The sequence below is a fragment of the Carassius carassius genome, chromosome 41, assembly GCF_963082965.1.
Source record: "Carassius carassius chromosome 41, fCarCar2.1, whole genome shotgun sequence".
Lineage (NCBI taxonomy): Eukaryota > Metazoa > Chordata > Actinopteri > Cypriniformes > Cyprinidae > Carassius > Carassius carassius.
Window position 1 is genome coordinate 16,027,136 of NC_081795.1, and position 20,916 is coordinate 16,048,051.

The 20,916-nt window shown below is 36.9% G+C and overlaps 3 protein-coding genes across 3 annotated transcripts in view; 2 read left to right on the forward strand and 1 right to left on the reverse strand.

Moving 5' to 3' along the window:
* LOC132122860 (nucleoredoxin-like) overlaps positions 1–18,235 on the forward strand; it is a 91,979-nt gene extending 73,744 nt beyond the window's left edge. The window contains exons 3-8 of the mRNA XM_059533348.1: positions 2,886–3,019; positions 7,673–7,773; positions 10,032–10,138; positions 11,261–11,440; positions 11,592–11,716; positions 17,202–18,235. Coding sequence (XP_059389331.1) covers positions 2,886–3,019; positions 7,673–7,773; positions 10,032–10,138; positions 11,261–11,440; positions 11,592–11,716; positions 17,202–17,384 — 830 coding nt within the window. The 3' untranslated portion in view covers positions 17,385–18,235. The remainder of the gene's footprint in view (positions 1–2,885; positions 3,020–7,672; positions 7,774–10,031; positions 10,139–11,260; positions 11,441–11,591; positions 11,717–17,201) is intronic.
* LOC132122873 (glyoxalase domain-containing protein 4-like) overlaps positions 1–20,916 on the forward strand; it is a 176,993-nt gene that overhangs the window by 152,946 nt on the left and 3,131 nt on the right. The window lies entirely within an intron of this gene.
* LOC132122984 (rRNA methyltransferase 3A, mitochondrial-like) lies at positions 19,488–20,283 on the reverse strand. The gene is made up of 3 exons (XM_059533522.1): positions 20,238–20,283; positions 19,652–20,147; positions 19,488–19,503 (listed from the first exon to the last, which is right to left on the reverse strand). The coding sequence occupies exons 1-3, from the start codon at positions 20,281–20,283 to the stop codon at positions 19,488–19,490; spliced, it is 558 nt and encodes a 185-aa protein (XP_059389505.1).

Genomic DNA, 20,916 nt, shown 5'->3' on the forward strand with positions numbered 1-20,916 from the left:
GTGTCTGGTGTAGACACACAGAAAGTGTCTGCTCTATTTACAAATAAGTTCTATAAGAAAAAAAATTAATAAATAAACCAGCGGCATAACGAGATGGAAATATAGACTAGCAAATATATTAACAGGTCCTCCGTCCATGACACTGACTCACTGCTGAGCTGCCAGTTTTAATCTTAACAGCTCTTTACGCCGAGTGAATGGTTAGATGCATGATGGGCTAGTATTAAATAAATAAATAAATAAATAAAAATAAAGGTCTTTCCAGCATTAAGGTAATAACATTACTGTTTTTTTATCATCTTGTTGCAGTTATAAATTTGACTGCTAAATGAATGATAAAGAACTATGTTAAAACTTGTTTTGTAAAATTTCCTCGTCATTTGAATATTGATTTAAAAATCAGTTTAAATCATAAATCAGTTTTTTTTTTTTCTAAAATAAAAAAAAAATCTGGGATTTTTTTTTAGGCCATATGCTATTGCCCAACTTTTAAAGAAAGTAAAGAAGGCTCCCTTTAAAATCACTTAAGTTTTCAATTACTAAAGCTATTTTTTACGTCTTGTGAATTTTTGAATTTTTGAATTTTGTTGATTATAATGAGAGAACTTGAGTTTAATCGTGAGGACAGTTTTTTAATTCGTCCAATTATTAGAGTTTCAAAGATTTAATCGTGCCGGGTTAATTTTATTCGTTTCTTGTTTTAGGCTAATTAGGCATAAATAATGGGAACGAAATTATACAGTGCTTCAAGTTTAAACATGCAACAATTTCTTATTCAGTTTACAGACAAATGTTTTTTCCCCAATAAGTTAAAGGACAGGTAACGAATAACAAAAATGCATGTTGTTTTATTAAAGGAAAAAATATATTTATATTGAAAATATAAATTAAAATATAGGCATAATATATGAAAATATTGACATTTTGCATATTAATCCATGTAGCCTACCCCCCTAAAATAGGCTACCACTTTAAATGCTCTGATGCAAAGTAAACCACAATTTCTTTTGAATAATATAACGCATAATTAATATAATATAAATAATACTGCACACCTTTTAAATGTGTCAAATCTAAAATATGGTTTAATACCATGTAGCTTAGAGAAAATATAAGCACAGGCACAGGCTTGACATTTATCCTGCTTGAATTCATTCTAAGAAATGCACATAACTTTTCATAAGTACCAAACTTTCTTCTGTGGATATTAAATATTAAATATATTAAATATTTTAACTACAGTGTTTTTCTTTCATTTTCCCTGACTGAAGCCATCAAATCTAACACATCAGTGAGGCAAAACTGACGTCTATTAGCGAATATGTGCTTTGATGCGCTTGTTTGATAACTTGTGGTTAAAGCGCCACTCAGCGGTCAAAAGCTGCAAATGCACTTTATACCGCTGCCGTGGCGGTACGTGCGGCGGTAAAAAGGGCCTTTTGAATGTCTACTTAGTGTAACTTGACTTTCACATGCTCAGGAACTCACAGTGCATACTTGACTTGGCACCACGGTACATGGTTGTCCTTCACTGCTCTTCACTTGTCTGTATGGCAACAGTATTTGGAGAGCTCCAGGCGTTTGATAGCCCTCAGCTCGCTTGAGTGGTGTCATGCAACTTTCTGCAGGTGAAAGAAAGGGATTTTATTTGCCTTGAAAGGCAGGGAGCCACTATGTTTTCTTAAAAATATTCTTGTCGTGGAATTTGTCAAGTGATCAACATGATGAATTCACTTCCTCAGTTTAATGAGCCTCGCCGCCAACACTTTACAGCAGTAGAAGTGAAAAATTAACTCGGAGATTCATGAAGCACAGTGCAATTCTCAAACACTGCAACACAGAATTGATGACTCTGCTTTCTGTGTGATGACAGTCAAGAGCTTTTGTTTGAAAGCATGTATGGACGGGGAGTATGTGCACAGTAGCACATACTCAGGAGCAGTAGCCAGTACAGGAGCAGGTTCAGAGGGCAGAGGGTTGGAAGGGGCCCTTGCCATAACAAAAGGCCCTGGGTTGATGTGTGGGAGTTTCAAAGTCCAGTAGCAGCCCTGCACTTTTGTCCTTTCGGACTAATGAAACCAGTAAGAAAGAATAAAGACACTTCTGTCCTGTGACCATGTTGTTAAGCTCCAAAATGTTGCAAAAAACATGGAAAAGCATCAGAACGTGGTCCACATAACTGGTCCACACAACTTATTTCACCGATTTCAATCCTTCTGACTGAATTATGGTTGTTCTGTTTCTTTTCAGTAAACATATTGGTCACGTATGCAAATCAGACTAATTTATCAATAATTCTTAGTAATTGATTTGTTTAGAACCAGATCAGTAATTGAATAATTTGCTGAATTTTTTTTAACATTCTTATCTGAATTCTGAAAAGTGATTGATTCAGAGAATTGAACTTAAAAACCGGAGGGGTGAATGAATCATTCATGAATCATTCTGATGCGTATTCTGTTCTTTTCTGTTCTTTTCTGTTCTTTACAGTGACGAAATCCTGTTCCTGTTGGCGAATCGGACTGATTCATTCAGGAATATGATTGATTCAGTCATGAATTTGGGTTTTGTCAAATGTCTAAATTGGTTGTTAATGATGGTAGACATTTTTAAATGGTTATGTAATATTCAGGAGAAATAGAGGGTCAACGCCTCAACTCCAAATTTCTAGTGCAGTATGAGAAATGAAACTTCCATCTCACATTAACATCGATTCACATCTGTCACAGCGTTTGATAGCCCTGTGCCATCAGGATCCAGAGGAGAGATTTGTGTGTATTATAAATATGTGAATGACATATGCATGTGCTGTGCTAGCAGTGAAAGGAGGATTGTGTGACAGTAATCAGAGTCCTGCCTCTGCTCTGCTCCCTCCCGTCCTGCAGGCCTGGAGTTCCCCTGGGGGCCGAAGCCCTTTGCAGAGGTGGTGGCTGGGCTCTTGCTCAGGAACAACCGACAGACGACAGACAGCAGTGCCCTGGAGGGATCCTATGTGGGGGTTTACTTCTCTGCACACTGGGTGAGTGCTTTGTGTTAGTGTTTCCAACCTAGCTGTACTTTCGAGACAAAATCACAGTTGATTTAACCTTACAATTGGATCTCATATGTAAAACAATAATTTTTATTAAAAACGTAAATGTTTTTGTAAAGATATCATTATAAATTGATTGCAATAGCAAAATTATGATAGTAATAGAGTAATTATAGTAAAACTAAAACCATGGTAACTGAAAAAAAATGATGTATTGTGTATAACCTAGCCATACTTTGGAAATTAAATAGCAGTTGATTCACCCAATACTGCTGGATCTGATGTGCAGATTTCTGTTAAATACATTTACATTTTACATTTAGTCATTTTGCAGATGATTTTATCCAAAACGACTTACAACTGGGGGATACATAAAGCAATTCTTCTTTAAGAGGCAAACAGACACAGGAAATGCTAAAGAAATAAAAACTAAAGAGAAAGTTATTATTTTTTATTTTTTGTTTATGATGAAGTCAAGTAGCTTTGAAAGAGACGAGTGTTTAGCTGTCGCTTGAAAATTGTCAAGGATTCAGCATTCCGGATAGGGGTGAGAAGATCATTCCACCAGCTAGGATTGGGGAACGAGAATGTTCTGGAAAGTGATTTTGAGCCTTTCTCAAAATGCTCTTACCACTTAATAATTAATTGCAATAGCAAAATAATGTTATAGGGTTATTATAGTTGATAGCCGAATTAAAATATATTTATTAGCTAGTTGGCAAGGCAGCATTTCTCATTTTAATTTAGTATAACTAAAACCATAAAAATGGAAAAAGAAAAAATTCTGTAAAACAAATATCAGCTAAAATACGGTTTACAAATTCTTTTTCAACAATTTAAAATTAGTTTGACTATAAATATAAAAATTTATACAAAATTATATGGACATGTTAAAAACTACTATAAATGACAAAAAATTACTAAAACCTTAAATTTAATATATAAATATATCATTAAATAAAAATATAATTAAAAACATATCTAATTGATAATAAAATAACACAGGTTAGCAATAAGTATAAATCACAAGAACCTTTTGAATAGGAAATAACCAAAAAATGACTCATGATTCAGTGAGGGAGTCAGTATAATGGTTCTGAATGATTCACTGTGACCAATTCAAACCTTTAATAACTTATGAATCTTCCAAATTGAATCTTTTAAAAGAACCATTTCATAAAAGAATTTTTTTTATGAATCAGTTATCAAAGCTGACTGGTGTTACAGTGGACACTTCTGTTTGTCTGGGGTTTCCTGCCATATGAAGCCTTTTCCACAGAAACCCTGTTATTTTCCACTATAAATGTCACTCCTAACACTCAGGCCAGTACGTGATGCACTCATTCTCATTCACAGAGGAACGTTTTCTTGACTGACAGCGTTTCTCTTGGTTTCGGCAAACATGGGCACAGCTTGTGCCTGTCCACAGGGCTGCAGCTACAGCAGCAGGAGCTTGTTTTTCCAGTTCCCCCTTTTCCAAACCCAGACAAATTGTGAAGATGAGCCACAAAACCAGGATATATATTTCAGTTTATTATTCCAGCAGTGCATTCCTCGTTCCTAACCAGCCTTAAGTTGAACCTCTATTGAAGTGACTTTTATAAGGCTAAGTGTGTCTGGACCATAGACTGTATAAAAACATGGACGTAGTGTCCGTGACATCACCCGTAGTCTCCTGAAGAGAGTTTTTGAAGCCTAAAATGTGCAGAGCGAGCAGTCGCCATCTTGGCAGTATGTCACCGCGCGACTCTCCCGGAAAATCGAAAATACCAAGTTATAAAAAGCCACGCCCACCTAGCGCGACGGCTGTGACAGCAGTGCCAATTCACCTGTCACTCAAGTGGCCACGCCCTTAATTATGCAGAACTTTAAGGCTTAATATAATTTAAACAGATGAGTTATAAAAAAATTCACCCCCCTCACAGTTGTCATGAAGGGCAAAATTAGCTATATAGACCAAAATCATTTTTTGCACCAGGCTGAAAACATGTTTTTTTCTGCTGTAAAGTTGGGCATTTTAACATGGGGAGTCTATGGGATTGACTCTCTTTTGCAGCCAGCCTCAAGCGGCCAGTCGATGAATTTCATTTTTAATCACTTCCTAATTGGCTTCACTAGAGAGAGCGGGAGTTTGCTGCTCGGTCTGGACGTATTGTTTCCGTTGATGTACTAATGCCACTTTTTTTCTCTATTTGTAAAAATGACTTCAAATGACCTCAAGAAAACAGACAGAGAGTTTGTAGCTTTATACTTTGCTTTCTGGCTCTGTATCTGTAAAGATACACATGGAAACAGAAGGAAGGAAAATATTTTACTAGTTTTTATACAGCTGAATATCAGTCAGGATCCTCTTACTTTCCTATAATAATACTCTAATAAACATTAATAATATTAACTTATATAATTCCTAGCAGTTAGGTCACACACATTGTATTTGTTAATAGTTAATTTTATATGGGCTTGGAAATTATAAGGCTGGAGCTGCAACAGAACACACTGTACGTTGGGATGCCACATTAATTTCCAGTAAGACGTCTGTGTTTATCTTAATGGGAGTGATGTTTAGTTTTACTTTTGTACAGACTAAAATTGTGTATGAAGTCTGACTGGTCAGCACTTAAATATGAATACATTAAAGGAATAGTTCACCCAAAAATTAAAATTATGTCATCATTTACAATCACGTCGTTCTAAACCTATGTGAGTTTATTTCTTTTGTGGAACATAAAATAAATATGTTAATAACCAATAAGTTTCAGTTCCCATTGACTTCCATTGTATTTATAGACCATACAAAGTCAATGGGACCCAAAAACGTTTGAATATAATATCTGCTTTATTGTTTTATACCACAGTGAAATGAAAAGAATACAGGTTGGGATCAACATAGCGGTGAATAAATGATTGTACAATTTTATTACCTCATTTGGCTGATTCATACTTTGCCATCTTTAAGAAAGTCAACATTTTTGGTTGCAACCTTATAAAAAATTCATTATATATTTCATTTTGTGCTGTGTGTGTTGCTGGTTCAGATATTTTATCAATCACAGTTACTTTTACTGTTAAATTACATTTTATTTAATCATTACCCTACAAATAATTGCTGTTAATTTCATATATATTATATGAAACCATAAACAGTATGATACAGTAAGATATGTTTTTATTCAGCAAGGAGGCATTAACTTCATCAGAAGTTACCATAAATACATTTTAAATTCTACAAAAAGAGCTCTTCGGGCCCTATTTTAACGGTCTAAACGTAAAGTGTAAAGCGCACGGTGCAGATGCACTCAGGGCATGTCCAAATCCACTTTTGCTATTTTAACAACGGAAAAACGGTTCTCAAGCGAAGAAACCGATCTGCTCATGCGCGAAGTTAAAGCGCAAGCAGATCATCTACGGGACAAACAGGAATCCACCAAAGCTCCGTGTGATGAGTCAGTTAATATATATATATATATATATATATATATATGTGTATATATATATATATGTATGTGTGTATTGGCATGATTGTTCAATTAATTAGCCAATTTCATTCATCATTATAAATAGTAATAGGCTGAATTGCAAATAGTTAGCCTAATTCTAATACACGCAATGACTATCCATTATTGCATTTTTATATTTATGTAGCCTACACAATAATATTCTTTTACACTGTAATCCTTTTGATTTTAATATTTGGCATGTTTGTGTGATGCGCATCCCTGTGTGTAATAAGCAAAGTCAATGCGCACTGTGGACCCGCCCAGAGGTGCATTTTCTACCAACGCACTCTTTAAATAACAAAAAAATATATATTGCGCCATTTAATTTAGACTTTAGACCAGGTTTGAGTTGGTCTATGGCACAGTCTATTTTTACCTCCTTAAAATAATATTGTGCCAGAACACACCTCTTTTTTAGACCAGCACGCCCATGGGCGCACAAATAGGCGCAAATGCATTTTCTAAATAAATGTGATGCTGGACAAGAAATTGCGACTGAAACTAGCAAACACACTTGAGCTGCGCCTTGCATCACATTGCGCCGGGTGTGTGATAGGGCCCTTCATGTCTAATTTATGCTGATAATTATGCCTAGATGATATCAGACATTTTTAATCGCATTATCTGAGCTGATGTTTTGAGGAAAATCTGTGCAATACGCATACTGGTAGCTGGAAGCATTAATCAGATCCACCTAAATATTTGATAGAGAAACCCAGAAGCCAGAGGATGTTTAAACTCTGTGAATGGCAGGCGTTTGAGTTCTGCAGAAATCTGATGAGCTTTCGTTTAGTTTGGGCCTGCCAGTATTTAAAAGTCTACGCGGGACTGGAGAGCTCTTGAAGAGAGCTGAGTGAAGCATGTCAGGCTGTATGTAGCACTCTTGTGATAAGAGAAAAACATGCAGCACAATATGCCTTCAAGCCAGAAAAGACAGGATGAGTTTAAAAAGCCCTCCTAGGCCCTAGTCACATTTGTTTTGTTAGTTTAGTTTTTTTCTTGAAGGAGTGCAGAACTGCAGGGAGAGTAATATTAAGTGCTCTGGGCACTTACTAGGCCACCAAGTGCTGTTTATTATCAGAAACCCTTTAGGAGATCTTGCTATAACTTATGTATGTGTTTATGTGTGTGTTTTATTTCACAGTGTCCTCCTTGTCGCAGTCTGACCCGAGTGCTGGTGGAATCGTACCGGAAAGTGAAAGAATCAGGGCACAAATTTGAGATTGTGTTTGTCAGTGCTGATAGGTAAGAAACACAGACCACAATTTTTATATATATATATATATATATATATATATACAACCCGAATTCCAGAAAAGTTGGGACGTTTTTTAAATTTTAATAAAATGAAAACTAAAAGACTTTCAAATCACAGGAGCCAATATTTTATTCACAATAGAACATAGATAACATAGCAAATGTTTAAACTGAGAAAGTTTACAATTTTATGCACAAAATGAGCTCATTTCAATTTTGATTTCTGCTACAGGTCTCAAAATAGTTGGGACGGGGCACGTTTACCATGGTGTAGCATCTCCTTTTCTTTTCAAAACAATTTGAAGACGTCTGGGCATTGAGGCTATGAGTTGCTGGAGTTTTGCTGTTGGAATTTGGTCCCATTCTTGCCTTATATAGATTTCCAGCTGCTGAAGAGTTCGTGGTCGTCTTTGACGTATCTTTCGTTTAATGATGCGCCAAATGTTCTCTATAGGTGAAAGATCTGGACTGCAGGCAGGCCAGGTTAGCACCCGGACTCTTCTACGACGAAGCCATGCTGTTGTTATAGCTGCAGTATGTGGTTTTGCATTGTCCTGCTGAAATAAACAAGGCCTTCCCTGAAATAGACGTTGTTTGGAGGGAAGCATATGTTGCTCTAAAACCTTTATATACCTTTCAGCATTCACAGAGCCTTCCAAAACATGCAAGCTGCCCATACCGTATGCACTTATGCACCCCCATACCATCAGAGATGCTGGCTTTTGAACTGAACGCTGATAACATGCTGGAAGGTCTCCCTCCTCTTTAGCCCGGAGGACACGGCGTCCGTGATTTCCAACAAGAATGTCAAATTTGGACTCGTCTGACCATAAAACACTATTCCACTTTGAAATAGTCCATTTTAAATGAGCCTTGGCCCACAGGACACGACGGCGCTTCTGGACCATGTTCACATATGGCTTCCTTTTTGCATGATAGAGCTTTAGTTGGCATCTGCTGATGGCACGGCGGATTGTGTTTACCGACAGTGGTTTCTGAAAGTATTCCTGGGCCCATTTAGTAATGTCATTGACACAATCATGCCGATGAGTGATGCAGTGTCGTCTGAGAGCCCGAAGACCACGGGCATCCAATAAAGGTCTCCGGCCTTGTCCCTTACGCACAGAGATTTCTCCAGTTTCTCTGAATCTTTTGATGATGTTATGCACTGTAGATGATGAGATTTGCAAAGCCTTTGCAATTTGACGTTGAGGAACATTGTTTTTAAAGTTTTCCACAATTTTTTTACGCAGTCTTTCACAGATTGGAGAGCCTCTGCCCATCTTTACTTCTGAGAGACTCTGCTTCTCTAAGACAAAGCTTTTATAGCTAATCATGTTACAGACCTGATGTCAATTAACTTAATTAATCACTAGATGTTCTCCCAGCTGAATCTTTTCAAAACTGCTTGCTTTTTTAGCCATTTGTTGCCCCCGTGCCAACTTTTTGGAGACCTGTAGCAGGCATTAAATTTTAAATTAGCTAATTAAGTGGATAAAAGTGTAAAATTTCTCAGTTTAAACATTTTCTACGTTATCTATGTTCTATTGTGAATAAAATATTGGCTCATGTGATTTGAAATTCCTTTAGTTTTCATTTTATTAAAATTTAAAAAACGTCCCAACTTTTCTGAAATTCGGGTTGTATATATATATATATATATATATATATATATATATATATATATATATATACACACACACACACACACACACTTTCACTAGAGATGCACTCATTATTAACATTCTGATTGATAATTATTTTCACGTAATGATATTGTATTGATATGTATTTTGTCTCAATAATTAAATAAAACGCTAAAAACTGATTTAATTGCTGCAAGTGTATTTTGGCATGACAATGCAAATGTAAATGAATTTAGAGATTTGCTTAAGATTACTTTTACCAGAGTGTGTTATTCAATCATTTATTAGGTGTTTTTAAAGATTAACTTTAAGTGAGCTTTAGATATCGGCAATCTAAATGTAAAATATGGTAAATGAGCACAATTTAAAATCCAGTATTGGCCCATACAGATGTATAACATCAACTCAACTGATAGCAATAAATTAAAAATCTCTAATATTGGTCATTAACTCACACCAATCTATTATGCATTCTTATCTTCCACACATAATGTAAGTCATATTTGGTGCTTTTTTCCAATAATTATTTGATGATTTTAAAGCTGGAGGACACTTTAGACATGCAGTGAAGATTGAAAGAGCTTGTGTCTTGTGTCGTAGGTCAGAGGAGTCATTTATGCAGTATTTCAGTGAGATGCCATGGTTGGCCGTGCCATACACAGACGAGGCCAGACGCTCACGACTCAACAGACTCTATGGAATCCAAGGTACGTCTTTGGTCTTTAACTCTGGCTCAGGAGGAACTGTTTGTTTGATGTAACAGCGTGTGGTTGGATGGCATACAGCTGATCCTACAGCCAGGAACTGCAAACTGAGCTCTAGGTCCTCAGGAATGTGGGTAGCTAATCGAGTTTACTTCACTATTAGTGTCCCCACCTCTCCCTCTCTCTCTGGATGTCGCTCTCGCTCAGTATAAGTAACGATTTTGAGAACATGGTTTATAAAGGCATAGTTCAACCAAAAGCCAAGAGTCACTCTTAATGTTGTTCCAAACCTGTATGACTTTATTTCTTCTGCAGAGCACAAAAGAAGCATTCTGAAAAGCATTTCAATCCATATAATGGAAGTCCAAAACAACACTGGACCAACATTGACTTTCACCGTATGGACATTGTTCATGATATATTCTTGCTTTGAATATCACTGAAGGGAGAAAGTAAATCATGCAAGTTTTGAATGACATGAGGGTGAATAATAAATGACAGCATTTAAATCTTTCATTATCAATCTTTCTGGTTTAATTAGCTGCAACAGCAACAAATGACCCAGAGTGTGTAAAATGGTGATTAAAAAATAAATTCTGACTGTTTTAGCCCCATTTCACTCTGATCCAGATATCATATGACCCCTTTTACTGTCAGAAAAGTCTCTTTCGTTTTGCTTTCGTCTCTTGTTCATTGGGAGTTGATGCATTGAGAGGGAAAGTACTGGCTTCAGGCCTATCCGGCCTGGAATGTGTGGAATTCATCTTGGATGAGTTGATACTGACTCCCCCTCCCTCCGCCTTCAGCCTGCAGTAGCTGTGTGAGTCTGATTAGGCCTGATAATACTGCAGTCTGATGTCTATCTGAAAAAGGGTTTGAGAGAGGTCGGCCGTACAGGGAGATCAGTGGGACCACAGGCCGCCTGACTTTGTCTCTGTGTGCTGGTGTTGATCTTAGTGTGTGGAGGACTCTTATGTAGCTTAAAGCAGTTCAGCTCCACTTACTGCACCATTAAACATGATGAGACATCTCAAAGTTATATCTTGGCAATAAATAAGTATAAATAATATTAAAGAATATTTTTACACACAGTTTTTATTGTTGTTGTGGTTTAACCTTTTCCAGGCATCCCCACACTGATCTTACTGGACACAGAGGGTCACATGATCACGCGACAGGGGCGGGTGGAGATTCTCAATGACCCCGACTGTCGGCTCTTCCCGTGGCACCCGCGACCTGTTCTGGAGCTCAGCGAATCCAACGCCGTGCAGCTGCATGAAGGGCCCTGCCTGGTTCTGTTCGTAGGTGAGATGATGCTTTGAGATCATGGCAGAGGAGCACTCAAAGCCAATTGATACTTCACTTCCCTTTTCTTACTACAATGCTCATTTATCATCTTTCTGCCCTCATCATTCCTCTTCCTGTGTTATCTCATTGTTTTTTACCTCTCATTTAGATGCTGAGGAAGAGGGAGAGCTGGAGCCGGCCAAGGAGCTCATCCAGCCAATCGCAGAGAAGATCGTGGCCAAATACAAGACAAAGGAGGAAGAGACGCCACTGCTCTTTTTTGTTGCTGGAGAGGTATGTTTGTCCATTTATGTGTGTGATCGAACAATTAGGTGAAGTTCTCTCCAAAATGAAAGGTTGTCATTTATTCACTTCATTTACTTCAATATAAACTATTGTTCAGATCTTTCATTGAATCAGGCTGAATGAATCGTTCATGAATCAAACTGATTATTTTTGCTTTGCTTAACTTTGTTTTTGCTTTATTTTGTGTTTTAATTATATATCTTACAGGTTATGACATTGACACCCCAAGGCACTTGCAGTAGCTGCCAGCAATTTAGTATGAAAACATAAATAATAATAATAATAATGATGATGATGATGATGATAGTAATAATGATTATGTATATTGGTCACATTATAATTTTAAAATATATTTAAATATAATTTGCAATTATTTTACATTATCGTATTGCAATATGTGACCACAAAACCAGTCTTAAATCGCTGGGGGATATTTGTAGCAATAGCCAACAATACATTGTATGGGTCAAAATTATAGATTTTTCTTTTATGCCAAAAATGATTAGGATTTTAAGTATTATATATCATGTTGCATTATTTTGTAAATTTCCTACTGTAAATATATCCAAACTTAATTTTTGATTAGTATTATGCATTGCTAAGAACTTCATTTGGACAACTTTAAAGACAATTTTCTCAGTATTTAGATTTCCTTTTGCTCCCTCATATTCCAGATTGTTAAATAGTTGTATCTTGGCCAATTATTGTCATATCCTAACAAACCATACATCAGTGGAAAGCTTATTTATTCAACTTTTAGAAAAACCCCAATTTTAAAAAATTGACCCTTATGACTGATTTTATGGTCCAGGGTCACATAGCAAATTACACATAACACAATAACACAATACCTGTATTCACCTGTATTCTAATGCATAAATCCAAGAGCAAACAGTGTATTATTTCAAATTCAACCTTTTCAAAAAGAAAAGGTCATACAGGTTTGCAACGACATAAGTGAGTAAATGATGACAGATTTTCCAGTTTTTGGATGAACTGTTTCTTCAAGGCTTTGAGTGATATTTTGAAAAACCTTTTTTTCTTCTCTGCCACAACAATCAGAATGTTTGCTTGCTTTTACACACAAGTGTGATGTGCCATCTGTTTCTTTATATTTGTGTAAAACAATCCTTCAGGAGGGCAGCCTCCAATCACCAACATTTACCTGCAGTAAATAAAAGGAGCTGCAGTTGAATGGCAAGCACATGTAGCACAAGCCTGAAACCCAGAGGGTGCCAAAACAGCTGTGTGCCCTTCTCTCTCTCTGTCTCTTGCTCTCTCTCGGTTTTTTTTTCATCTCCCTTATCCCCTCTTTATCTTTCAAGCCTGCATGCCAAGAGGGAGGAAAGCCAACATTTTCATAACTCTCTTTTTTTTTTTCTCTTTGTGACCTTTGTGGAAGTCATGTAGAGAGTGAAGGCTGCCAGTAATTAATAAACGATTAGCCTCCCCTTTCTCTCCTTTCCCCTTCTCACTTCAGATTTCTTGCCACCTTTCAGTCTTTCTCTGTGTGTGTGTGTGTGTGTGTGTGTGTGTGTGTGTGTGTGTGTGTGTGTGTGTGTGTGTGTGTGTGTGTGTGTGTGTGTGTGTGTGTGTGTGTGTGTGTGTGTGTGTGTGTGTGTGTGTGTGTGTGTGTGTGTGTGTGTGTGTGTGTGTGTGTGTGTGTGTGTGTGTGTGTGTGTGTGTGTGAGAGAGAGAGAGAGAGAGAGAGAGAGAGAGAGAGAGAGAGAGACACACCCTGAAATGGCAGATCCTCAGGATGGCATTTGACCATGCCATGGTTTGAGTTTCAGACATTTCCTGCACATTTTCTTAAGCTTTGCATGTTTAACTGAGCCCTACGCTTCACATTTACCAACGTCTGACATTTTAAACCCTCAACATGCCTTGCGCAGTGTAGTTCCTTACTCTACTGTTTTTGTATTGTTTTTGTTTTGCTGTACTGATGTTGTGTTTGATTTTGTTTTGTTGTTGTGATTTGCTTTGCTTGTGTTGGGTTTTGTTTGATTTTTGCTTGGTTTGTTGTGGTCTTTTGTTTACTTTTTTTTTTGATTTGCTGTGTTGTGTTTTGTCTTGGTTTGGGGGGTAAGTTATGTGTTTTTGTTTGCTTTGATTTGTTTTGCTGTGTTGTGTTTTTGTTTTGTCTTGCTTTTTGTTTGTGTTTTGTTACAATTTTTTGTCTCATTGTATTTTTAATTGATAATACTTATTTTAAAAGTTATGACATTGCATAGAAAATGATAAAATTCAATTATATCACACTAGTCACATTTTAACACTTTAAAGTTAAAGACTTGTGGTGAAACTTTTGCAACATATGCCCCTGGTTTCACAGACAGGGCTTAAGACTAGTCCTAGACTAAAATGCAAGTCTGAGCTGTTTCCACTGAAATAAACTTGCACTGACTGATCTTAAAAATATATCAGTGCCTTTTTAGTTTTAAGATGCACATCGGTAATGTTTTTTTTCTAAGCATGTTTATAAAAATTACTTAAATGTCCTAATTGATCTATGGTCTAATCCTGGCTTAGTCTAAGCCCTGTCTGTGAAACCGGGCCGGTGTGTTTTAACTTTTTTTCCTGGCACAATGCCTTGCCCCATAGACTTCTATTGCATTACTTTAAATGCTGTTTGTTTTTTCAAACTGGGGAACAAAATTATTCCTGTGATAATTGACAGCAAGTCATTGATGTTGTTGATTTAATTTAACCTGTATTGAAGATATTCCATCTATAGATATTCTACATAAGATATATTTTTATGTAAGCCATTATATGGAACACATTTTCAACAGTTCTTTATTTATTAACATTCATTGCATAACACATTTCACTTTTAACATAGTCCAGAAATCAACTGTGAATTCATATCAAGGATTAACTTTGTGTACTGGCCAGCACTGTCAGAATAAGAGCAGATAGTGTGAAGTGAAGAAATAAAGAAAAACGAGATGCAGTGTAAGAACCAGACCAGCTGTAGGATCTCGGAGTCTATAAGACAGTAAGTGTGTGTTCATAACGCCCTGCTATCCTGAACTCTGAACACTTCATGTTTCATTGAGCAGCTATTTAGAAGAAAAAAGTGTGACATTCCTTCACAAGCAAACTAAATCAAGTATGTTGAAGGTGGCTTATGTTGAATGTCTGTACATGTTAAGATAAATGAGAATTAAGTTATATATCTGTGTGTATACTGTCTGGTGCAGCGCACAGCTAGAACACTGTTGGGTTCAGATCAGAGCTCTCAGATAACCAATCAGCACGGGCCGTTCATAGTGAGCTGGCCAATCAGACAGCCATATCTCTGCTTGCATGAGCAGATGGCTAATGCTTCTGGAATGCTACAGGCCCACAATAGGTAGAAAAAACTTAATGTTTTAGGCCCGGCACAATTAGGTAAACACACTGGCTCTTATCACGCTAGCAGCTGGACGCAGCCACGGGCTGACCCTTTGTCTCTACACAGAGAGCTCAGTGCTGGAGGCGGCGAGGGACTGTGTGTGTGTGTGTGTGTGTGTGTGTGTGTGTGTGTGTGTGTGCAGAAGGCCCGCCAGGGTTGAAAAACAGTTTACACAAGGTTTGCTGCTCCACAAAAGAAGATGCATGGCTTACCATAGAAAGTCAGACAGCCTGAGAGATGTAATCTTTTCATTTCTAAAAGCCTGGAAGGATTACACTGACAGACTCCATTTCTCTCTATATGCACTGATCTTTATCCATCCGCAATCTTAACAAGAGAGCATTTAGCGCAAACCCCAGAAACATGCTCTTTCTTGTTGTAATGTGTCAAATTTTGACAGCCATTGTCTCGCTTGATGCACAATTGTCCTGTTGATCAGTCCGAGTTAATCTGTTGCAGTGTGTTGTGGGTTGACTTCGGACAATGGAATGCATCTGGAACGTGGAGAAGGAAGTGATTATCGATAAAACCACCGGTGACCCCTATTTTTCCTGCTCTATAAAATGGGAAATTTGCAATCATCTAAGGTTGATTCCCGACCCTTAATATTGCTTGTGTGTTCAGGATTTAGGTAGTAACAATGATGTTAGAATTCATATTGCAAATAGCCACTTGTAAAATGTTTCGTTTTTCCTTATTGAAACAAAACTGCCATTCCATCTTTTAGTAGTTTAGTTTGAAGTCAAAGTCACAAACTTTCTGTTGCCCTTCATCTCCTTTTTAAGTAGCAAGAACGGCACCACAACTCTTTTACAGGCACAAGATCTGATTGTGTGGTTTAATCCATGTACTGATGTGGAATAGTTTATAGTTTCACTGGGAGCCAGTCAGATGTAATAGAAAAGAACCAAAATCTCTTTGAAACCGTTGTACTGCCCTCTTGTGGTCAAAAATGCAACCATGTCTTGTGTTACAATGTCTTCCATGTGAAATAACTGTGCAGTTCTTTCCAAGATACACGCATTTGGATGACTTTTAAGAGAGAAGTATAATCAGTTTGTATTAGAGAAGTAAGAGGTGGCTTATGTAAGATATGGCTCCTAGAAAGATTGAGTTTGAGATTTTCGGTGGAGGAAGTAGGCACGTTAGCTCCGTAAAGCTTGACATAATAGAAATAATAGACAGCAAAGTCTTATTATTGGAGTCTTATTTTAGAAATTTTGGTGCAGTTGCTGTTATTTAAATGGCCTAAAAGAAAGATAAAATTCTGGTAGTTTGCTTGTAAGCCAAAAAGACATGAACCACAACCTTAATAGTTGAGCGAGAGGAAAAATATAAATGCTAAAAAGCAAAGGACCAAGAATTGAGCCTTGGAGGACACCAGTACCAACCGGACCAACCTCTGATCTGTGGCCATCCATAAAAACTAATTGACAAATTAAGATCTGAACCAGTCCAATGCACTATCCCTTACCCTCAAAACAGATTCAAATCGACTAAAAGCGTGTGAACAGCGGTATAAAAAGATGAACTTAGGTCCAGGAAATGTAACGTTTATTTTTTGTGTGTGTTTATTTTGGCTTTCATGGAGCTATAGGCCTTCTGAGGTATTAAGGTCAAACCACATCTTAAAGAAAGACTGTAGAAGAGATTCAGAAAATAAAATCACTCCATCTGCCTTTGTAACCCCACAAACACATTTATAGCAACATCCATCTGGAATAAAAGGATCCCCCCCCACCACCACCACCACACACACAGTATGATTCATCTCTCTAAAGTCCCCTTGAGTTGTAGTGCCTCAAAAACAGCAAGGTGGGTGATGGTGATGGAGGTGGGATAGTGAGAGGAGCTCTCAACTCTGCTCAGGATAGAGTAGAAAGAGACGTATGCCGTCATGCTGGTTTTGAGAGAGCGAGAGCTTTATACTGGACTCAATGCAGATTTTTTTTTGTTTTCTAGTGATGGTTATTTCCAGTTAATTTCTTCACTTTTTTGTGGTCACAGGCTCAATTTAGTCATTTTGCTCTTTACAGACAGTAATAATCAGCTGATGTTTTCATCTCCTGACAGGATGATATGAGTGATTCCCTACGGGACTACACCAACCTGCCTGAGGCCGCGCCTCTCCTCACGATCCTGGACATGTCAGCTCGTGCCAAATACGTTAAAGACGTGGAGGAAATCACACCTGCTGTAGTAGAACAGTTTGTTAGTGACTTTCTGGCCGAGAAGCTCAAACCGGAGCCCATTTGAAGTCCTTGAACTCCCTGCATTCTGTTACCCGAACCTCCATCTGGCCCTTGACCTCCAGGCGTGCTCTCTCTTCTCTTCCTGTCAAGACTGTTTGAACAGAAGCGTACTTTGTATTGACATTTTATTTCCTTTTATACATGCCACTCCATCTCGAAGCGGCCGCCTGCTCCTGTGGTGCCTTGCATTTACTACAGTGCTGATGGTAAAATGCAGATTTATACGTTGATTGTCTTTTGCCGTTACATTTAGAGATGAGATTGAACCCTGCAGCCGCAAGTGAACACAACTTTGTTCTGATTTGCTTTTATTGAAATTTTTATAAAGTATTTCCTTCTGTCCTTGGATATTGTTTCAAGAATCAAGAGCTTAGAATAAATATAGCTTGGTAGATGTTTATTGTTATTATTTTTCAACAGACACTGCACATTTTACGTGGCCATATGTTCTGTACGGCTGTGATTCTCTGCCTATGGGTGCTGATAAATATGCATACATGAACAAGCTGATGTTAATATCCTTGTATAGAAGGCACTATCTATTCTTTGTGTTGCTGCCGCGGTTTATTTTTAATGCAGTTGTCTGTAGTTGATTCTTTAAAGGTCTTCACCCACCTTCTTGTTGATATTTGATGTTGCTGAATGACTAATCTGTTTCCATCTCAAACGTGACATTTAAGTGGATTTTCTGTGAAGGTCCCCTGTATTAAAGCGGTCTATGTTTTTTGAAGGCACACTAAACAGCATCTAATTGCAAGTTTCCTTACAAAATGTAGCTAGTTAAAGCACACAGTCTGTCTGTCTTTGGTTGTGTTTTAAATGTCATAGCCATTAAACCCCACTGTTTAAAATTTCTCTGTTGTCTTTACATATGACTATGTTTGCAATTCATACTCTTCTACTACCACTACTACTCTACTACCATACTTTCTATAGTATGCATACTGTGTGCATTATGCAGATTTTCTAATAATAATCTCATAATACTCAGTTGACTTTTTTTTTACATTTGCCAGATCATGCAATATGAAACCTGAAATATTGAAATAACCCACAAAGCAGTGTACTTCCTATGATCTTTCATTTCTACTTAAATATATATTGATAATAGTTTCTATTTTTAAACTGTATGTTATAATGTTGTGATGCCTAAATTCACTTGTAGTGTTTACATTTTTGTTTACATTTTCATTCATTTTAGTTCTCAGTGTTTTGTTAATTAATTTAGATAAAATGGTAAGTAATTTTAATAACGGGCATAAATATTAGTATCAACCAGAATTTTTACATATAATATTTTCACTTAATAATGGAATTCTTGCTTAAATAACCATCTGCCACGCGCTTAATTAAACATGGAGTGGAATGAGTTCATGCATATAGCATGGTGTGATACTGTTTGAAATGTTTGTTGCATATTGTTAGACATGTTGCATATTGAATGGACATTAGACATGCTTAAAGAAATTGTACACTCAAAAAATTAACATTTGCTGAAAATCTACTCACTCTCAGGCCATCCAAAATGTAGATGAATTTGTCTCTTTTACAAAACAGGTTTGGAGAAATCTAGCATCACATCACTTGCTCACCAGTGACTCCTCTGCAGTGAATGGGTGCCGTCAGAATGAGAGACAAACAGCTGATAAAACATCACAATAATCCAAATGTAATCCACACCACTCCAGTCCATCAATTAACATTTTATGAAGTGAAAAGCTGAATATTTATAAGAAACAAGTTCATCTTTAAGACGACTTTATCTTCAAACCAAAACGAATTGTATAACTTTTTCATTGGAAAAAACAAAATTATGGATTATGAACACATGTTATGGACAAAAGTGATGATTTGAAGTTACAAAGACAATTTTTAATTGGTGGACTGGAGTGGTGTGGATTATTGTGATGTTTTTATCAGCTATTTGAACTCTCATTCTGACGGCACCCATTCACTGCAGAGGATCCATTGATGAGCAAGTGACACAATGCTAAATTTCTCCAAATCCATTCAGTTCAAGAAACATCTTGGATGGTCTGAGGGCAAGTATACATTTACAAATTTTAATTTTTGGGTGAACTTTTCCCTTTAAAGTGTATTTGTGTCATCAGTGTGCTTTTACTCTGAAAACACAATCACCCTTTACTGAATAAATGAGACTGTTAAAAAAAGTCAAACGGCAAAGTGATAAATAAGTGAAATGGACAGTATTGGTAAAACTTTAATATATTATAAAAAAAAAACTCTAAGATTTTAGATCTTGTTCTTTGCCGTGTTTTCTCCAACAACTGCAGAAGCTGTCGTCTGCCTTCAAACAGCAGTATACTAGCAGGCACTGCAGAGTTCAGGCTCTCCACACCTGGAGCCACGGGCACAAAGAGCCTTCTGCCCTCTGTGTCCTCAGCCAATCGAAGAGCCTCCAGACTCAGTCTATGCATCTCTCCACCAATCACCAGTGCCGTGCTCCTCTGAGCCCAACTCCCATAGTACACCTGAGGCTTCAGACACGGCAGTGAAAGTTCTTCATCGGACTCTTCATCAGAGTCACTTGCACTGTAGTCATCCGAAGTACCATTTTCTGTTTGTCCTGAAACTGGAGCTTTTATAAGGCTACTACTGTTACCTGCTACATGGACAACCACGTCCTTTGGTAAGTGCTTGGAAATTTCATCCCAGTCTAAATTAGGAAAGACGGGAGAAGAGAAGAGGATGACAGACTTCTTAAAACTACACTGTGCTACTTTTTCTTTGGTAAAAACATCAAAATCTTAATGAGAGAGTGCCACAAATCCTCCAAACCGTGACTTATAATACAGTATAAAATGTATTATAAGATGTATCCTGTATGCATGTGTACATGAATGTGTGTAAAGGAGCAGAGCCGAAGCTTCTTCTGACCCCATTTACAGAGTGATTGTATAAATAATATCATGTTATAATTATACAAAGGGATATATATATATATATATATATATATATATATATATATATATATATATATATATATATATATATATATATATATATATATTTATATTGTTATTATTATTATATTATATATTATTATTTAATCCTCAACAATATATTCATGCTGTTTTAAAAGGATATGTGGACCTTTTTTTTCTTTTTACACCTTACACCTTAATAACTAAATTATAAGTTGTTTATGGGTATTGATCTAACAGTTGGAGGCTGAATTCTACCATCTGCTGGTTAGAAAAAGCTTTGTAGGAATTATAGTTTTAAAAATGTATTTTGTGAACACACACACACACACAATACATTAGAATCTGTAGTTTTGTCAAAGTGTCTGTTTTTGTAATAATGCCACACAGATTTGCTAAACTATAATTAAATTTGGCAATATGCCAATAATATTGGCAATGGCAATAATATTTTTTTCAATAAATTATTATTATTATTTTATTGAGGAAGGTTTAAATGGGGTCCAAGTTCAGACCCCCAATAACACTGAGGGGCCAAAAGTTAGGTTCAACAGCTGTTCAAGTACAATATGACTGGTGCTCCTCAATTAA